The sequence below is a fragment of the Podarcis raffonei genome, chromosome 2 (assembly GCF_027172205.1).
Source record: "Podarcis raffonei isolate rPodRaf1 chromosome 2, rPodRaf1.pri, whole genome shotgun sequence".
NCBI lineage: Eukaryota > Metazoa > Chordata > Lepidosauria > Squamata > Lacertidae > Podarcis > Podarcis raffonei.
Window position 1 is genome coordinate 119695540 of NC_070603.1, and position 21415 is coordinate 119716954.

A 21415-nucleotide genomic window follows, 5' to 3' on the forward strand; every position below is an offset into this window, starting at 1 on the left:
GGTCCCCAGACCTAAAGTTCACATTAACCCGCGTTTCCACTGCATGGCCCAAATGGCTTAACCAGGTGGGCAAAATCATCCCTTTCATTTTATTGCATTTCCCATCCTGTTGCAGCTTAATTATGGTTTCTTGCTTAGGGTGAGGCTACTTTCACTTGCCTGTCAATATCAACATTCAACATTTTTTTACAATCTAGCATGGTGTCTCTGTCAAACTGTGTATATGTAGGATTCAACTGTTTTGGAGTGCAATTTCCAGAGGGTTGTTTATTTTAGTAATTAGATGAGATGGTCAAGGTTTACCGCAACCCCTGCCATATTTAAACTGTAAAAGAAGCCAACCCAAAACCCAGAGGCGTGCTACTATGTCATGAGTCTACATGTGAGTTAGCACTCATCTGTATTCATACACACACTAAAGGGACGTTTAGGATCTTTTGCTGGAGTTCTGACATGTGCCTGTTATGCATATACGTTTACCTTATCCTAATGTCCAACAGAAGTTCACACCTGCATTCAAACAACTTGTAGAAAAGTGAGCTTGGCCATTTCCCCACAGAAACCCACACTTAATAAAAAGGCAGAAATGCAAAGGGAAGAGTATAACTGTCCTTAAGCATCTGTATGTTGGTCCTTGAGAATTGTGGATGAGTTCTATTGGACATCGCAGAGCCAACTAGCAAAGCCAAATGCCTACTGGAAAATCAGGGTTTTTAAATTGTGATCTTCCTCTTAGGGAAAGGAAAGGGCTTTGAAATGAACAAGTCCTGCCCATTTCTCTCCTTGCCCTTCCTAGCGAGGAAATGGCTAAAGCTGGCCATCCTATTTCCTTCCCACCCTAGTGTGTGTGAAAGACTGTGATGTTGAGCCATTAACTGAGCCCAATCATTGTCCCACCATTAACTTGATGCCCCCCCCCCCCCCATTCAGGAGTTTGAATAGACTATCTATGCCAAATTAAATTATTTGTAAAATATGTTTTTACTGACTGCTCCCATATGTCTCTGCTGTGATACTGTGATACCCCCCCAAAATGACTGCCCACCTATCAAATACATTTCTTCTTTTAATAACTCTATTTTAAAATGAATTATAAAAATGATCGAAAGCACTGGAGAATAGCTGGTGGAAAAGCCTACTGGATGGCAGCCTTGAGAACTGCAGTTGTCTCCATGTCTGCTTTGATGCTTGGGCCACACCCATCGAAGGTTTCTGTGGTCCTTCTTTAAAAAATATGGTTAGCCACCTCCAATTAAACAGTGGTCTTTATTGGTGCAACATTTTACAGGGCAGAAGAATAGAAGTATGTGCTTTCAAGAGTTTACAACCATGGAAGCAGTATCATAAGATGATTTATTACAATCAGGTAGTACAGAAATTTCGTCATAGCTTTCAGTTTGTTAAAACAATCAAGTAAATTCGCCATTCACCTTCTCTATTTTCCATGGTGTGCTACATGGAAGATTGATAAATGAATTTCCATATCTGTGGTGCTGCAACATGCTGTGCTAATTGACTGAACTATCCTGCAGATCTCACCATTCACCATGGCAGATATTTGGGAGGGGGGAGGGTCGGGTCTTCCTGTAAGAACTTAGGCTCTGATCCAAGTAGCGACATGCTGAATTGGGCTCAGTAGCAAACACACAGCCAGTGTGGTTCTAGTAATCTCTTGTTCTGTTTTCCACATTTCTACCTCTGTCCCACTTGGCTGCTCCCACACTGAGCAGCCTGGCTGTTTCACTTCACACTATTTGCAGCTTCCAGGTTTCTTCATGTGTAGCCCCACAATAGGAGAACCAGAAGGTTAGCAGAGCATGTAGAACTGAGGCCAGCCTAACCCCAACCAGGAACATGCATGGCTAGTGAACCTGCCCGAGATACGAATGCACACTCAATGCCACTAAGCCTTAGTTGCAGGGTTCACATGAGAATCCTGGGCCTTCCCAAACCGATGTCTCATTTACATAGGGAAAAATAAATAGGCCTAACACAATTTCTTTGCTGCTTAGACCTTGCCTCCTTCCAAGTGTGTGGAAAGTTGCAGCCCTGGATTGGTCAAACGTGTTCAGGAAGGAATGCCACTCTGCTGCTATGATTGCGTTCCCTGTGCAGAAGGGACCATCTCCACTCAGGAAGGTGGGTAATGCCAGCAGAAAGGGCTGCCCTTGAGGAAGAGGAAATCACTTCATTCCAATATACAGGGGGAAATTTAGAACTGATGATAACTCCAGTACAGATTGGAGAAGTGGGCCCACATAAATCAAATAAATTTCAATAAGGGGGGGGGAATATAAGGTTATGCACTTTGGCATGAATAACCAGCTGTACAAATATAAGATGGGGAACGCCTGGCTTGCCATTAGTACCCCTGAAAAGGATCTAGGGAATTAGTAGACCACAAGTTTAACAGGAGTCAATAGTGTGATGCATAAGCAAAAACAGTTCATGCTATTCTAAGCTGCATCAACAGAAGTCTAGTTTCCAGATCAAGGAAAACCATAGCGCTGCTTCATTCTGCCTTGGTCAGACCCACCTGGAATATTGTGTCCAGTTCTGTGTGTCAAAATATAAGAAGATATGGACAAGCTGGAACGTGTGCAGAGGAGGCCGACCAAGATGATAAAGGATCTGGAAACTAAGACTTAGGAGCGATAGCTGAAGGAGCTGGGTATGTTTGGCCTGGATAAGAGGGAACTGAAAGGACATACTTTAGTCATCTTCAAATATCTAAAGGGCCGTCACATTGTTTTCTCCTGCCCCAATGAGTAGGACCTGGAAAACTGTCTTCACGTTACAAGAAAGAAGATTCCAACTAAACATCAGGAGGAAAGTTTTGATGGTAAGGCTTGATGGCAAGTCTCCCTCAGAAAGTGATGGACTCTCCTTCCTTGTAAGTTGTTAAGCAGTGGTTGGACAGCCACCTGTCATGGAAGCTTTCATTGAGATTCAAGGGGGTGGACTAGATGACCCTTAGGTCATGCTACCCATTGTTTTCACCACCAGTGGATGGCATACCTGTTGCCTCAAGCAGTCCATCATCCTTGATTTTATTGATACTGATTCCTGATTTCCTGGGTCATATGCAATTATTTTTTTACTGGATATAGTTACCGGTATGTGTCTTCTAGTGGGAACTACTTTGATATCACAGTCTGCACATTAAAAGCAATACAGAAGGATATAAAGTTGGTCTTGTTCTTTCCAGATGCTGAGCATTGCACGAGGTGTCCAGAAGATCAACATCCAAACGAGGCCAGAGATCAATGTCTCCGCAAGAGCTTCAACTTCCTGGCTTATGAAGAATATTTGGGGGTTCTCCTGGCTTCCTCAACCATCGTTTTAACCCTAAGTGCAGCCTTTGTGCTAGGAATATTCTTTAAGTATAATGAAACTCCCATAGTCAAAGCCAATAACAGAGACCTCTCTTATATCCTTCTTGTTTCCCTCTTGCTTTCTTTTTTGTCCTCCTTCCTCTTCATTGGAAGGCCAAGGAAAGTGACCTGTCTTCTCCGACAAATGGCCTTCAGCATCATCTTCTCAGTTGCCATCTCTTCTGTGTTGGCCAAAACCATCACTGTGGTGCTGGCCTTCCTGGCCACAAAACCAGGGAACAGAGTGAAGAGATGGCTGGGAAAGAGTCTGGCCAACTCCATTGTCATTTCCTGTTCCAGTGTCCAAGTTGTCATCTGCATCATCTGGCTGGGAATCTCTCCACCCTTCCCAGAGTCTGACATGCATTCCCAGCCCAGAGAGATCATCCTGCAGTGCAATGAAGGGTCTGTTGCCATGTTTTATGGTGTCCTTGGCTACATGGGCTTCCTGGCCTCCATCTGCTTCACAGTGGCTTTCCTAGCTAGGAAGCTGCCTGGGGCCTTCAATGAAGCCAAGCTGATTACCTTCAGCATGTTGGTCTTCTGCAGTGTTTGGGTCTCCTTTGTGCCCTCCTATCTGAGCACAAAGGGGAAATACATGGTAGCTGTGCAGATCTTCTCTATCTTGGCTTCCAGTGCTGGGCTTCTGGGCTGCATCTTCTTTCCCAAGTGCTACATAATTGTACTCAGGCCTGATTTGAATACAAAGGAGGATCTAATGATGAAATCAAAGGATGGTATTTGATCTTGTTCTGTGATGGTTTGATGATTTAGAGCTAGTGTTCTATCAGATTCTGAATGGCAAATGGTGAATCCATCATGTTTCAGCGAAAGAATACTACTTTCTATGCAGCTAGTGCACACCTAGGTTCAACTTTCAGAAAACAATGTTTATGCCTCCTTGTCTGATGGATTTAAAATATGTCTAAATGATTAAGCTTTACTTTTAATTGTGCTGTAAACATGATATCATTTGAGTGTTGTCTTCTTAAAAATCATCCTCTTTAGCTCTTCCTGTACTTTAAAATACTAATTTAAAAGAAAACGGATTAGGACTGCTTCCAGTACATCTTTGAGCAGAAGTAGCAACAAGGGAAGTGCAGCCTCTCTAGTCTCAAAGCCATGGTCAGCTCCTTGAAATAAAAATTGCTTGAGTATTGCTAGCATGAGCTCCTATTTGACTCTGACTGGAGTTGCGGTTACTGCTGCTGCTTTTCCACTACCATGATAAGTGGAGACATTCTCCCTCTTTCATCTGGGCTATCTCTGATTCGCTGTAGCTGAAGCTCTGTCTCCTGACTTCTTTAGATATGGGAGAACTTGTCATTATGGAAGTCAATCCACCCAAGATTAGCTCCAGCTGGCCCTCTGGCATATAAGAGGCAGGGCAGAACTGCTAAAATAAACACACACAGACACATTTAATCCATAGATGACAGGTAGTGGGAAGACCTAGATTGTGGAGGGTGGGGACAAGGTCACACTAGCCAGGGCACCCTCCTGCAAGGGGATCAAAAAAGATGCTCATTTGGACTCCCAGTGGAGCATGGCAAACTGGAAAGAGTCCATTGCTTGCTCATCTGCCAGCATGGATAATTAATTGGTGATAAAAGGTGGTCAGAATATCTGACTGCCAAGAATTTCTCTCCTAGGGTCAATGAGAGACTAATAGGCAGGCCTCAGAAGTTCTGGAAAGACACTCGTCCATCATTATCAAGATGAAGATTAAACCTCTGAAGACATAGGGGGAGGGGTCTTGTTCAGAACATGGGGTTATAGCAGCTCATACACTGAATAATTGTCCTTCAATTAGGGATTCAAGTTTACATCATTATTCTTTGGCTTTTAAAAAAGATTGGAAAGAAAAGTTCACTGGGCTCCCTATTTGCCCATTAAACAGCACCCAGGGACAATAGTTGCTAAGGGCTACAAAATAATATAAAAAATCATAACCGGGTGAAAATGTCCCCAAGAAGCTTTAAATATCGGCTAACTTAAAAAGATATACCGGACTGTGACTTTATCAACTGTTTACGATATATTATTAATGTTCTTGCCCAAAGAGGAAGGCTTAATGACTCCCAACTAATAATGTCTGAAGGAAGCGCTATCGCTATCGCTCTCTCTCATATATATATATAATATTACATGTTACAAAGTGAATTATATCTTTTGGTCTCACCATACTTAAATATTTAATAGCTTTCGAACAAATGTGGAAATGATACTCCTTAAATGAATGGGTAAGTAAATTTTCAATTGTAGGCACCAATTCCAGTTTGCACCAGTTAAGAGTATTGTGATATTTAACCAAAGACATCTATCACCATAAACATGGGGACTGTAAAATGAGGTTTAGAAACAATCAGAAGAATATAATCTGCATATGAATTCAATTTATATTCAACTGAATTGTGGATCTCCCTATGTTGTCTAATAGCAGAAGCAAATATGAAAAAGCAATGGTGAAATCAGACATGCTTGTCTAGTTCCTCTAAGTTGGGGTGCTCCAATGCACAGCCCAAGGGCTGCATGCAGCCCTCAAGACATTTGTCTCCTTCCAGAAGCCAAGTGTGGGGCCTGCGGACCATAGAGCTTCCTGCCGTGGCTGGGGGTGGGTCACCTCAGTTGACCTGTGTCTCAACATGGTCCATATTCAAGTATCACAGACTGGCTGGATGAAGAGGAGTGGGGGAGCCTCCCATCCAAGAGCCCTTCAAGGAAGACAGGGAAGATGAGACTGAACCCCTGGGTCCTGGTGGTGGGACAAGGGGGAAGGGTTGAGCTGGGAGGTGCTGGAATCAAGGGGGGTGTCAGAAGGTAGAGGCCCTTCCAGGACAAGGCCGGAGGCTGAGTGTCTCAATGTGAGCAGACAGTGAGGAATCAGAGGGTACACCTGCCATCCCACAGCAGAACAGTCTCAGTCCTGCTGGCTCTCCTCCTCTCACACCCTGATCTAGAAGAGTCCTACATGTTGACAGAAAGACCCAGGGGAGGAGCTCACCCCCATATCTCTGTCTGTTGGGGAGGGCTCCAGAGTGAGAAACTAGAGGGGAATGGCGGGGCTGGAGCTAAGTTTCCTGCAACTTCTTGAGCTGAAGGAGTCAAGCCAGGATGACCTCGCTGTCTCCCCAGCCTCTTCTTGACCTGCAATGGCCCGGCACTTCCCTGTCAGCCCTTGTGATACAGAAGCACGACCCTTCTAAACCTCCAGCCTTCCATATCCCAGGCATGACCCTGCTCAAGCTTGCAGTGGTGCCGTACTATCGCGCAAGTCAGCAGGCTCCTGCGAGAGCACGGCACCAAAATATGTGCCTCCTTATTTACATCAGAGGAATGTTGGAGGGTGTGGAATGAGCTTCTTTCACCAAAGTTTGACATATTCAGCTTCCCATTCTGTTATGCCTCTCAGAGTTTGAATGAGCATGTGGGAGCTTTTGCAAACATGTTTTTCTCCAGCCTGCACCTGCGCATGAAGCCACGTAAAGAATTCAGGACATTTCAGAGGCCATGCTTCTTCCCTTTGTAATTATCAAAATCACAGAGGGGTTTTTCTTTCATCACCTTTTCAACAAAGCTCCAGAGATTTGTCCAAAGATCACCTTTGAGTCCAATCAAGGAGATATCAGAATTGACAACAACATACAGTCATTAAGATATATCATCAGAGCAGGGAAGGATTGGTACATAAACGCCTTGTGTACCACTCAGAATTGGGGTTCAGATTTAGGACAGGCAGATTGCTATACAAGGGTGCAAGGCTCACCTCTATTCCTTCTAGTTGTGAAGTCTTGGTTGCATCCCATCAACATTATCTAATTACTTTCTAGTTCAGGGGAGCAGTCACAGACAAGGAAGGTGTTCCAAGCAGGCACAGAATGGTACTGCTTCTCCTGCTCTTCCTGCCTCATGCAGACTGTGGAGTGAAGGCAAAATGCCCCTTGACTTTGGAGAGAGACTGGATTGAGCCATTCAATTATTACAGGCCAGGAGACCACCTCATTAATGGAATCTTCTCTGCCACAGCTGCTGTATTAAATCCGTGGCACTTCAATGAGCGTCCCTCTACCAGCTTTCGTAAGTAAGTCAATTTATGGGGATGGGGTTACTGCTGCTCCGTGTAATATCGATTTTTACTTATCATCCTTGTGGAGCTGTAGTATTTCTGTGTACTTTGGTCCTGCCAGGTTGTGGTGCTTTGGGGTCTATATTTTTAATTCTTTATTTTCCTTCTTTTTTAATGTTTGCATTCTTTTTTAAATCAAATCAATAAAATTACTTATAAAAATAACAGGCTTGGAAGGGACCCGAGGGGAACGGAGGAGAGTGTGAGAGATTGGCAGAAATGACTGGCAGAATCCGTGACCAGGGAGAAGAGTCGGCAGAAGAAGATTGGAAAAAATTTAAGGACTACTTACAGAAATATTGTAAAATTAAGGAATGTTGAATGATGCTGGATTGAAATTGAGTGGTTACTAGCTATAATGGTATAAAGGAATATGAAAAAATGGTTCTTTATAAGAAAAAATTTAAGGTTATAATAACTTAAGATGTTGGTTAGAAAATAAGGTGTTTTTATAAGCTGTAATGCTTTGAGTTAAGGATTTGCTGAACAAATAATTTGAATTGGAATACAAGAAGGGGAGGTATGAGGAGGTCAGAGAAATATGTTATTGAAAATTAAGTTTTATGAACTATATGTTTTTTTAATTTTTTTTTTTTTGCTTTTTGTTTGCATAAAAAATTGAAAATTTTAATAAATATCTTTAAAAAAAGAGAGAGAGAGTGAGAGAAGGGGAAAATAGATGTTCCATGTTATTTAATGAGCTTCTAAAAACCTTTTCTCTCCTATTATTCTTTGAAAGTCTGTGCCCGTCTAATTCCATCATGAAAAATTCACTCTATTTTAGTTTTGTTTTCCATAGAATAATGAGTATTGACTGAACAAGGCTTTCCCAACAATCAGGCATCAATAAGTGAGGATTGGCTGTCAGACATCTGAACTTGGATCAGTGTCAGTATGATTAAATTCTAGAAATAGAATCCAGGACTTTAGATTATCCTTAGAAGCTTGTCAAAAAAAGCAAGAGTTGGAAGTGATTTATTCACTAAATACTGGATTATAGGCTGTGATATGTACATTTTTTCAGGAAAGCAGGAACAAAGTACTGGCTGCCCCTGTCCTTCTTCTTTGCCATCCAAGAGATCAACCAGAATCCCAGGCTCTTGCCCAACACCACTCTGGGCTACAATATCTATGAAAACTTTTTTCAAGGAAGGGTGACGTATGAAGCTTTGGTAGACCTGGTCTCTTCTAGACAGGCGAATGTTCCAAACTACAACTGCGGAGGACAGAATAACTTGATTGCTGTTCTTGAAGGGGCTGACTCTGACTCTGAGAACTCCATCCAGGTTTCAAGCATGTTGAGCATCTATAAAATGCCACAGGTAGGAATGGAGATGGTGGGATCATCTGACTGAGGTTCTCAGCCATGAAAGTGTTGGGTGGTGTCAACTCAGAATGAGGAAGACATAGGATGTCAAGGAATTGAAGAAAGGAGATAAGGAATGGTCAGATGAATTGCTGTGCTCTTTTGGATATTACCTGTCCTTCCTCCCTTCCATTTGTGTCAAATGTGGATTTGTGTGTGTGTGTGTGTGTGTGTGTGTGTGTGTGTGTGTGTTTGTATGCCTGTGCATATAAAATGAGAAGGAAGGGAACTTCCCTCATACTAGTTACCATACCACTAAAAATTGAATAAAGCAGAAAAGTTTCCCCTGAGTGAAACTATGAAATTTTGTTTATTAATTGAAAACTTTCATAACCCACTCAATAATTTAAAAACCTTTTAGTAGTGCACCACATAAAGCAGTAAGAAAATTGTTTAAATGTAAAGTAGAATACTAATGCACAGTAGAATACCAGTAAAATAGAAGGATAAAAGCTTATTTTGAAAGATGAAAACAGGAACTGAAGGACTTCATAAACATAAAGATGGGGTGCAATCTTATGTGCCAAGGAAAGTCTGGGCAAAAAAAGCAACGTGTCTTTATAAAGAAAATATATGTTATTTGGGGTAAGAATTATTTCAGCTTTGATCCCAAACAATGCAAGCCAACAGTCGATCTTTTCTTGCCAGGTCAACTATGCTTTTGGCTCCCATGTTCTGAATGACAAGAGGCAGTTCCCCTTTTTCTATCGGATGGTCCCCAAAGAAGAGGCCGTTTACCCAGCAATTGTCAAGCTGCTCCATCACTTCCGATGGACATTCATTGGTCTCATTGCTCCAGACACTGAAAACGGAGAGATGTTCATGAAGACATTGCCACCTATGCTTGAAGAGAGTGGCAGTTGTGTTGCTGTCTCACAAAGCATTCCACCACTTAATCCATACCGTATGAATTTCAAACTTGCTCCATCAGAAAAGTGGCGACAAGTCCATGTATTCTTATATTACGTAGAATCTACTTATTTCTTTCTAGGAATTAAACTTGCAGAAATGATATTTGACCAGCTCATCAAACCTACTGTGGGGAAAGTCTTGATCTTCACACCTATGTGGGATTTGAGTGTAGACTTAATTGGGTTAATCAACAGTGGTTTACATTTCCAGCACTTTCACAGTATTCTTTCTTTCCCTATTGGGGCAAATAAATGGGCAAAATATGGTGATTTTTCTGCCTTTTACTTTGCAATTAAGCAGTTTTGGCTGGAAGTTTTTACTTGTTCCTATTTAAAGAACACATTGTCAGTGAAACGATGGACAAGATGCAGAGAAAGAGAGGAACTGGAGATGCTGCCCCAAGAATATCTGGAAAGACTCTTATCTCTAAACAGCTACAGGATTTACAACACTGTCCAAGCTGTGGCGCGTTCCTTAAATGCTGCGTACTTGTCCAGATCAAAGTGGAGGTTGAAGAACAGTCTGGAAATTCAAAGGCTACAACCATGGCAGGTATTTCCTTTCCCATCAATGACATCTCAGCCAAACATGACAATCAATTGTACAATTCCTGAATGGTTGTCTTGGAGATTGCCTGAGAACTTGGGGAATGTGGTGGGAAGGTGAGATCTTGAAAACCCCTTTGTGAAGTGTCCTGAATTGAATCCTTTTTATCTCTTCTCAGACGATAGTCTCTCTGGGAACAGTTCCTACCCCTGGCCTAATCTCTTCTCTGCCTTGCAGTGGCCCATTTGACCCCCAGCCCCTTCGTAAGAATTCCCTTGGGCAGGGAAGATGGCATTGCACAGGCTCTCTCTCCCAAAGCCTTCTTCCCTCCTGTTTAGGGTGATACTTTGGCACCTACTGAGCTCCACTAAGCTCTATCCTTTGTCCAAAGATTGTGCGTGTTGATGGAGCCTGTATCAAGTGTCTGAGTGACTCATCTTCTCATTACAATAGAGTCTGATACACAGTCATACTTCGGGTTACAGATGCTTCAGGTTGCGTTTTTTCAGGTTACAAACCCGCTGAAACCCAGAAGCTCCGGAACGGGTTACTTCTGGCATTCGGGTGTTGCGCATGTGCAGAAGCGCTGAATCGCAACCCCCGTGTGCGCTGACACACCGCTGCAGGTTGCAAACATGCATCCCGCACAGATCACTTTCGCAACCCGAGCGTCCACTGTATACGGACATTTGTCATATTTCTGGCGTATTTATATTCCGATCCCATTAATATGCTTTGAACTAAATTTTCCATTTCATATAGAGTATCTTGAATATTTTTTATCTTGAATATTTTTATTGAGAGCAGATAATAGCTGAAGTCATCATCTGAGGCCTTTCTTCGTGTGCCGCCATCATGAGAAGTCTGGAGGGTGGCAACACGAGAATGCGCCTTTTCTGCAGTGGCTCCCCGTTTGGGAGAATGCTGTCTCCAGGGAAGTCTGTCTGGCACCTTCATTGTACATCTTTTGGTGGCAGACTGGAGTCACATGCAGCTCAGAACACAGAGGCAGGCACTTCTTAACTATTTATTCAAGAAAATGGCATATGACTCAGCAACAATTCCCATATGGTCTTTTATCTTTTTAAAACTTTTTGTTTATACTTTTAAAATGTATACATTTTATTAGTTATTACAGAAAACAACAAAGAACTCAGCAACATTTCCCAAATGGTCTTTGCTTCTTATTTATAGTTTTATTTATACCGTATTTTTCGCTCTATAAGAAGCACCAGACCACAAGACGCACCTAGTTTTCGGAGGAGGAAAAGAAGAAAAAAAAATTCTGAATCTCAGAAGCCAGAACAGCAAGGGGGAACGCTGCGCCAGTGAAAGCAGCAATCCCTCTTGCTGTTCTGGCTTCTGGGATAGCTGCGCAGCCTGCATTCGCTCCATAAGACGCACACACATTCCCCCTTACTTTTTAGGAAGGAAAAAGTGAGTCTTATAGAGCAAAAAATACGGTACTTTTCTAATTTATACATTTTTTAAAAAAAATATTTTTATTAAACAGTTTTTATAATCACACAAACAATACATAATACATAACAACAACAAATACATAAACAAACAATAACAAAAATAAAACAAAAAAATAAAACAAAAAGAAAGAAAACAAGTACCATTTCATATCCTAATTTCTTAAACCTTTCTTCCTCGACTTCCTCATGCCTCCCTTTTCTGTATTCCAAATTCTAATCAATTACTCAGCAAATCTTCCCTTATTTTACTTTAAATTTAAGCTAATCTTCCTTATTCTCCTTGTCTTAACCATTGCTAATAGTAACCATTTACTTTCCAGTCCAACATCATTCTAACTTTCATTAATTTTGTAATATTTCTTTAAATAGTCCTTAAACTTTTTCCATTCTTCTTCCGCTGCTTCTCTTCCCTGGTTTCGGATTCTGCTCGTCATTTCTGCCAAGCCCATGTAGTCCATCACCTTCATCTGCCATTCTTCCAGTGTGGGTAGATCCTGTGTCTTCCAGTACTTTGCAATGAGTATTCTAGCTGCTGTTGTAGCATACATAAAGAAAGTTATATCCGTCTTTAACACCCCTTGGCCGACAATGCCCAAGAGAAAGGCCTCTGGTTTCTTAGTGAAGGTATATTTAAATACCTTTTTTAATTCATTATAGATCATTTCCCAGAATGCCTTAATCTTCGGGCACGTCCACCAAAGGTGAAAAAATGTACCTTCCTTTTCTTTACATTTCCAACATTTATTATCAGGCAAATGGTAAATCTTTGCAAGCTTGACTGGGGTTATGTACCACCTATAAATCATTTTCATAATGTTTTCTCTTAAGGCATTACATGCCGTGAATTTCATCCCGGTGGTCCACAACTTTTCCCAGTCAGCAAACAAAATATTATGACCAATGTCCTGAGCCCATTTAATCATAGTTGATTTAACCGTTTCATCTTGTGTATTCCATTTCAGCAGCAAATTGTACATTTTTGACAGATTCTTAGTACTGGATTCTAACAATTCAGTCTCCAATTTTGATTTTTCCACCTGGAAGCCAATTTTACTGTCCAATTTAAACACTTCATTTATTTGGTGATAGTGCAACCAATCTCTCACCTTCCCTTTTAATTTCTCAAAACTCTGCAATCTCAGTTTGTCCCCTTCCTTTTCCAGAATTTCCCAATATCTTGGCCACTTCGACTCCATATTTAACTTTTTAACTGCCTTAGCTTCCATTGGCGACAACCACCTTGGGGTTTTGTTTTCCAGCAAATCTTTATATCTGACCCAGACATTTAATAGTGCTTTTCTGACAATATGGTTTTTAAAACTTTTATGTGCTTTAACCTTGTCATACCACAAATATGCATGCCACCCAAAAATATTATTAAAACCTTCCAAATCCAAAATGTCTGTGTTTTCAAGAAGCAGCCAATCTTTTAGCCAGCAGAAAGCTGCCGCTTCATAGTACAGTTTAAAGTCTGGCAGGGCAAACCCCCCTCTTTCCTTTGAATCCGTTAATATCTTAAATTTAATTCTGGGCTTCTTGCCCTGCCAGACAAATTTAGATATATCTTTCTGCCACTTCTTGAAACAGTCCATTTTATCCATTATTTGTAATGCTTGGAACAAAAACAACATTCTTGGCAATACATTCATTTTTATAACTGCAATTCGGCCTAACAAGGAAAGCTTCAAGTTTGACCAAATCTCCAAATCTTTTTTCACTTCTGTCCAAGTTTTTTCATAATTATCTTTAAATAAGTTCACATTCTTAGCTGTCATATTTATACCCAAGTATTTCACTTTTTTAACCACAGTCAACCCCGTCTCATTCTGAAACCTTTCTTTTTCAACCTGTGTTAAATTTTTCTCCAATACCTTAGTCTTTAACTTATTCAATTTAAATCCTGCCATTTGACCAAACTCTTGAATTATTTCCAAAACTCTTTTCGTACTAGCTTCTGGCTCCTGTAATGTAAGTACTAGGTCATCTGCAAATGCTCTCAATTTGTATTGTTTAGCTCCGACCTGGATCCCTTTAACCAACTGGTCCCTCCTGATCATATTAAGCAAAACCTCCAGGACCGATATAAAAAGTAGTGGGGAGATAGGACACCCCTGACGTGTCCCTTTTTCAATCTTGAACTCTTCTGTAACCACATTGTTTACAAATGTCTTTTCGGGAGAAAGCCCGCTTGATCCCCATGAATCTCCTCCATCAAAACTCTTTTCAATCTCTTTGCTAAAATGTCAGCAAAGATTTTGTAATCCACATTTAATAACGAGATGGGTCGGTAGTTCTTAAGTTGGGTCTTTTCAGTCTCTGTCTTTGGTATAAGTGTAATGTAGGCCTCCCTCCACGTATCGGGTGCCTTCCTCCCCTCCATGATCTCGTTGCAGACTTCCTTCAAAGGTTGTATCAACCCTTCCTTCAAAACTTTGTAATATTTGGAAGTCAGTCCATCCGGTCCAGGTGATTTGCCCAACGTCATACTTTGAATGGCATCTTCTATTTCCTGTGCTGATATCTCCTGGTTCAAAATAGTCTTACTTTCCTGCGAAATCTTTTTCAGCCCATTTTTCTCGAGGAATTGTTGTATGTCCATTTCTTTCTGCGGCCCTTGTGTGTACAGTTGTCTAAAGTAGCTCTGAAAACAGTTCCTAATTTCCACTGGGTTACATATGTTCTTTCCTTCCACTTCTAAGTTTGTTACCGTGTTGAGTTTTTGTCTCTTCTTTATTTGCCAAGCCAATAACTTGCCACATTTATCTGCAGATTCAAAAGTCTTTTGTCTCATTTGTTTAATTTTCCATTCTATTTCTTGATTCATCAGTTCCATATATTGTGTTTGATACAATTTAATTTCTCTTAAAATCTCTTGCGATTTTGGCTTCAGTCTTAGTTTCCTTTCCCCTTCTTTTATCTTTTCCAAGATTTTCTCTTTCCTCTCATTTTGCTTTCTTTTCTTTAATGAATTTTGTTGTATCAAGAACCCTCTCATCACGGCTTTACTTGCGTCCCATACTATTCTTTTTTCTACTTTAGTCCTTAAGTTGATTTCAAAATAATCTTTCAAAGTTTTTTGGGCCTTCTTGCAAATCTCCTCGTCTCTAAATAAAGTGTCATTCATTCTCCATCTGAAGGAACCAATTGTTGTTTGCTTCATCACCATCTTAACTGCGTTATGGTCGGAGAAGGTTTTTGGGCAGATTTCCACTTTCTTTATGTTCGACGCCATACTGCTTCTAATTTATACATTTAATTAGTTTTACAATCATCTTAATATTTCAAAGACTGACTTCCTTCCCCCTCCTTCTATGGTTCCTTAAATATACTTTTTAATATCTTCTGCATATCCAAATTCATATAATTTGCTCTTTAAATGATCTACTTTAAATATATATTCTTATGAAATTGCAGGATGTTACAATAATCCTGCCAATGTTTTTAGATGTTTGAAATTTATCTGTAAATATTCAATAAACCATTTCAAAATACTTTTATAAAAAGTTTGTTATGATGGTTTCTTATTCTTCCGGTAAGTTTTACCATTTCTGCATATTGCATTAGATTTTGTATCCATTTCTCATTTGCAGGGACTTCTGCTTCTTTCCTTTCTTAGGAGATTAGCTGCTGTAGTTGCATACATAAATAATTTTTTGTACAATTTAGATATTTCTGTCCTTATCATTCCCAAAAGGTCATTGGCTTCTCCAGCAGCCTCTTCACCCTTCTCCTCTGCTTCAGCCTCAGAGTCTGAACTGCTCCCCATCACCGACTCTCCTTGCTCACTAAACCCTGTTGCCTCTTCAGCATCCAGCCCCTCATTGCAATCTTCTTCCTCTGAGCTCTCCTCAGTGTCCCACCACCAATCCCCTGGCTCTGAGCCTTCCTCCCCTGGGGGTTCCCTGGCTGGTGCTTCCCACCAAACTGCCCAACCAGTCCCTGACACTCTGTAGCCAATCCCAAGAGTAACATGCAGCTCAGAACACAGAGGCAGTCAATTGTTAACTATTTACTCAAGAAAACCAGCATACAACTCAGCAACCCTTCCCATTCGGTCTGGCCCCTATAGAGCAGTTGCCAGAACTGAAGGGACCTGCCTTCTGCCCTTTCTAAGGCATCTCTGGTCTCTGGTCTGCCCTTTTCATTATCCTACATGTTCTTGGAGACCAGGGAGGAGGGCAGCTTGTTTCAGCAGGAGAGAAAGAGTCCTTGGATTCTCCAGCAGCCTCTTACCCCTCTCCTCTGCTTCAGCCTCACAGTCTGTACTGCTCCCCATCACCGACTCTCCCTGCTCACCAAACCCTGTTGCCCCTTCAGCATCTAGCCCCTTATCGCAATCTTCTTCCTCTGACCTCTCCTCAGTCTCCCACCACCAATCCCCTGCCTCTGAGCCTTCCTCCCCTGAGGGTTCCCTTGAGGGTTCGCTTCCTGGTGCTTCCCACAATTCCTCAGACTGCCCAACCAGTCCCTGACACTCTGTAGCCAATCCCAAATGAGAGCAGATCCAAGCATGAAATGTGCAGAGTTGAATAGTCAGTGTTGTTTCCCCTGTTCCATATGCGGCCCTTTTCTCTGCCATTCTAGCTCCACTCTTTCCTGGGAGATGCCCAGTTTTACAATTCTTCAATGGACGGAGTGTATTTGGATGAGAACGGGGAACTGGCAGCTGACCTAGACATCGTGAACTGGGTGGTGTTTCCAAATCGGTCCCTTCTTAGAGAGATCATTGGGAGCATCAGAAGGCAGAAATCCCTAGACCTAAAGTGCACCATGGACCAGAATGCCACTGTGTGCCCCAAATGGCTCAGCAAGGTGGGGGAAATAATTTGTTTCATTTTATTAGATTTCCCATCCGATAAGTTCAAATCATGCCACCATGTTTTGTGTTGCACTGCCTTCAAATGCCTTCTGCATTTCTTGAAGATCTAAGAGTGGGTCCCTGTGAAACTCTGTATATGCATGAATCAGCTGCTATGGGAGTGAAATTTCAAGGCGGGTGTTTTAGTAACTAGATGATGTGGCCACTGGTTTTCCCCTTCCCCGTCATATTTAAACCATTTAAAACTTAAAATATGTAGGAGAGTGTGGCTTTTAGCAGCCTCAGTGCTGGCAATATTTCCTGAAATGCTCCTGTAAATCCATTTTCTATGGAACAACTTCCAGAAAAGGGTGCAATAGATTTGTTTGCATAAAGAGATGAACTCCTAACTTGAACCCTTCTAGGAAATTTAACTATGGATCTCAAATGAATAAAGTTCAGCTACCTCTGATTAATACAGTGATCATGACACTTCATCATGTACAAGAGGGGAAACTGAAACAGAGCTGAGCAACAGGGGAAAGGAAGCAGAAGGAACTAGGGCTTGGATCAAACAGGGAAACATTCTCATGAGAGGTTTTGCTGCAATCAAGCAGTCTATAACTGTGGTCACAGATAATCAATTAAGTAATACATTGCTATCATCCTTAACACAGCAGCCTTAACACATTTTCCTTGATGCCCCTTTATGCTCAGCCCCTGCCTACTTCCAGGTGTGTGGAAAGTTGCCAGCCTGGATTCTTCAAGGTAGTTCAGGAAGGAATGCTGCTCTGCTGCTATGACTGCGTTCCCTGTGCGGAAGGAACAATGGCCACTCAGGAAGGTGGGTGACACCAGCAGAAAGACCTGCCCTTGGGGAAGAGGACAAAGGATCTTTCTGGTGTCCAGGGTTTATTAAAGGGAGTTCTAGAACTGATGCACTGCTACAACACAACTGGGCATTTTCCCCATTGGGTGTTCATACATGCTGTATTGACACATCGAATGACAATTAGAAATCCTGAGATACGGGAATTTGACATTACTTTGACTGTTAGTCAAACTTGGCACAAGAGGCACCATGAACTCCCAGATGATTGTCAGGCACAAATGTTTCATATAGTTGAGTCCAACAAGGTCCCTTTTGAGTGTCATTTTCCTATCCCGTAATATTATTAATACAAATAATTACTCTCCCTAGTTGTACACAATGGTTTTTATATTTTCTTTTAGTGGGGAACACTTTGGTATTAGTTTTTGTTAAGGAAAAGCAGTAAAGTTGTTATTCCTTGTGTTCTTTCCAGATGCAGAGCGTTGCACCAGGTGTCCAGAAGATCAGCATCCAAACAAGGCCAGAGTTCAATGTTTCTACAAGATCATCACCTTCCTGGCTTATGAAGAACCTTTGGGAATCTTCCAAGCTTCCTTTGCCCTATTCTTATCCCTAACCACGTGTGTTGTGCTAGGAATATTCATTATATTCCAGGAAACTCCCATAGTCAAAGCCAATAACAGGGACCTCTCTTATATCCTCCTTGTTTCCCTCTTGCTTTCCTTTTTGTCCTCCTTCCTCTTCATTGGAAGGCCAAGGAAAGTGACTTGTCTTCTCCGACAAATGGCTTTCAGCATCATCTTCTCAGTTTCCATCTCTTCTGTTTTGGCCAAAACCATCACTGTGGTGCTGGCCTTCCTGGCCACAAAGCCAGGGAACAGAGTGAAGAAATGGCTGGGGAAGAGTCTGGCCAGCTCCATTGTCATTTCCTGTTCCATTGTCCAAGTTGCCATCTGCATCATCTGGCTGGGAATCTCTCCTCCCTTCCCAGAGTCTGACATGCATTCCCAGCCCAGAGAGATCATTCTGCAATGCAATGAAGGGTCTGTTGCCATGTTTTATGCTGCCCTTGGCTACATGGGCTTCCTGGCCTCCATCTGCTTCACAGTGGCTTTCTTAGCTAGGAAGCTACCTGGGGCCTTCAATGAAGCCAAGCTGATCACCTTCAGCATGCTGGTCTTCTGCAGTGTTTGGGTCTCCTTTGTGCCCTCCTATCTGAGCACAAAGGGGAAATACATGGTGGCCGTGCAGATCTTCTCTATCTTGGCCTCCAGTGCTGGGCTTCTGGTCTGCATCTTCTTTCCCAAGTGCTACATAATTTTACTCAGGCCTGAGCTGAACACAAAGGAGCATCTGACAACAAAAGTTGGTTCTTAAATGACGCATTTTCCTCAACTGTGTCCAGCGCAGTAGTGTTGAAATAGACATACTTGCCTTGCAAATGTAGCTTCTTAGATTTAAAAGCATGTTTATGGCTCCTTTTCTGATGGTTACTTTTCAAACCTTTAAGAAGTGTCTAAATGTTTAAATTTTATTTTTAATTGTGCTATTTTAACCTGGAGAGCTGAATGTCTTTCTCTTAAAATTCAGGTTCTTTGGCACTTCCTGCATATATACACACACACACACACACCACAATGGGAGGGTTCTTAGGAGGGGGGAATAAACATGGTAAGAAAAATGCCATTTAAAGCATGTTGAACTTCGAGATATGAATTGTTCTTCATTGTACATACAATTAGTATCTGTATTTTCCTTCACAAACATTATGTTAAAAAGACTGAGATAATTGTGCTCTGATAAATCTGTTGCTCTTCACGGTGTCTCAGGACTTACTTGCTTTTGAGCTGGCAAGAAAGAGTGATGATTTTTTTCTTCTTCATTTCTGTTGGGAAATATCACGGCAATGATAGTTAGATGAAGGAAGTAATGGAGAAAGGAAGATCATTTCTTCCAGAGAGCCCAATGCCCTTTGATAGGGACATGAGATAACTGCTCATGGTACACCCACTCATCCCATTTGCTTTGCATCTATTTTGCAGTTTTTTGCTATTTATTCTAAAACTTCTTTGAGCAGAGGTAACAAGATGGGAAGTGCAGCCTCTCTAGTCTCAAAGCCACTGTCAGCTCCTTTCGGGGTGGGAATGCAAACCATATCCAGCATGCGTTCCTATTTGACTCTGGCTGGAGTTTCTGCTGCTGCTCTTTTTCCACTACCATGATGAGTGGAAGGATTCTCCCCCCTTCATCTGTGATGTCTCAGATTCTCTGTCGCTGAAGCTCTGTCTCCTGACTTCTTTAGACATGGCAGAACTTGTCATAGTGGAAGGAAATCCACCCTAGATCAGCTCCGTTGTCCCTCTGGCACATAAGAGGCAGGGGAGAACTACTAAAATAAACACACAGAGACACATTTAATCTATAGATAACAAGTGGTGGGGAAACCTAGATTGTAGAGGGTGGGGACAAAGTCTCACTATCCTGGACACCCTCCTGCAAGGGGATCAGAAGAGATGCTCATTTGGACTCCCAGTGGAGCATGGCAAAGTGGAAAGAGTCCATTGCTAGCTCATCTGCCAGTATGGATAATTATTTGGTGATAAAAGGTGGTCAGAATATCTCCTAGGGTCAATGAGAGATTGATAGGCAAGCCTAAGAAGTTCTGAAGAGACAATCTCCCATCAATATCAGGAGGAGTTTAAACCTCCAGAGACATGGGGGGGGGGTGTTCAGAACACGGAGTTACAGCAGCTCATACACCAAATAATTGGTCAGAACTGTTAAAATAAACACAAACAAACACACTTTTAATCTATAGTGGGGGGGGGGACTTGAATTGTGACGGGACTAATCAAGGACCTTGATATTGTGTTGGCAGGCCTACTTACTATATAACCAAAGTGGCCTTTTTGCTACACCTCCTTCTGAAATGAATGACACCTCCTACCAGTTTTTCCAGTTCTCCAGTACCACCCAAGGCTTATGTTTCTGCTGCTATGCCTCTGGGGCATGGAACTCCAAATGGATAGATTGGCACCATGTACAACGCCACCAACGTAAAGGTTGGCTGGGAAATTATACACATTGCACCGATAGATTTTGGTTGTAGGGTTCCTTCAATACCACCTATCAAGGAAACACCACATCTTCAGATCTGTATCCATACTTTCCCCAATATACAGTCAATTTCACCAGACAGGATAACAATGCGGTGTGTCAGGAAAAAACCTGAAGCTACAAATGCAGAGAAAATGGTTCTCTTTTCAAATAACAACCCTTTTGAGAGTGAGAAGAGCAAACCACATCTGTTTTAACAGGCTTGATGTAGATCAAATAATTTATGCAGCACAAAAGAAAGACATTTCAGAAGAAGAGGAAATGTCTGACTACCAAAAGTTTGAATAGACAAATAAGTGTGACTGGTTATTTGTGACCGCCAGGTAAATATGAGCAGCATAAAGACTAGTATGGTTGGTCAATAATATAGCGGGATAAGCCTGTGATGAAGCGATGTACAAGCTTATGCCCAAAGGATCTATGGCCATTGCAAAGCTATTATGACTTCGAATTCAACATTCATGATTTATTTGACAGGAAGAAAGCTTTAAATCTTAAGAAACTACATCTGCAAGTATGTCTGTGCTGGATGACAGTTGTCGAAAATGAGTAATTTAAGAATCAGCTTTTGTTGTCAGACACTAGATGTTGTTGTTGTTGTTGTTTAGTCGTTTAGTCGTGTCCGACTCTTCGTGACCCCATGGACCAGAGAACGCCAGGCACCTCTGTCCTCCACTGCCTCCCGCAGTTTGGTCAAACTCATGCTGGTAACCTCGAAAACACTATCCAACCATCTCGTCCTCTGTCGCCCCCTTCTCTTTGTGCCCTCCATCTTTCCCAACATCAGGGTCTTCTCCAGGGAGTCTTCTCTTCTCATGAGGTGGCCAAAGTACTGGAGCCTCAGCTTCAGGATCTGTCCTTCC

General features: G+C 41.8%; 1 protein-coding gene across 1 annotated transcript; it reads left to right on the forward strand.

Annotated features, from left to right (window-relative positions):
* The first annotated feature begins 7252 nt into the window (after positions 1–7252).
* LOC128408814 (vomeronasal type-2 receptor 26-like) lies at positions 7253–18812 on the forward strand. Its single transcript, XM_053378837.1, has 6 exons — positions 7253–7455; positions 8525–8822; positions 9515–10330; positions 16390–16617; positions 17321–17447; positions 17908–18812. Exons 1-6 carry the CDS (start codon positions 7253–7255, stop codon positions 18810–18812), a joined length of 2577 nt encoding a protein of 858 aa, XP_053234812.1.
* Positions 18813–21415: the final 2603 nt, after the last annotated feature.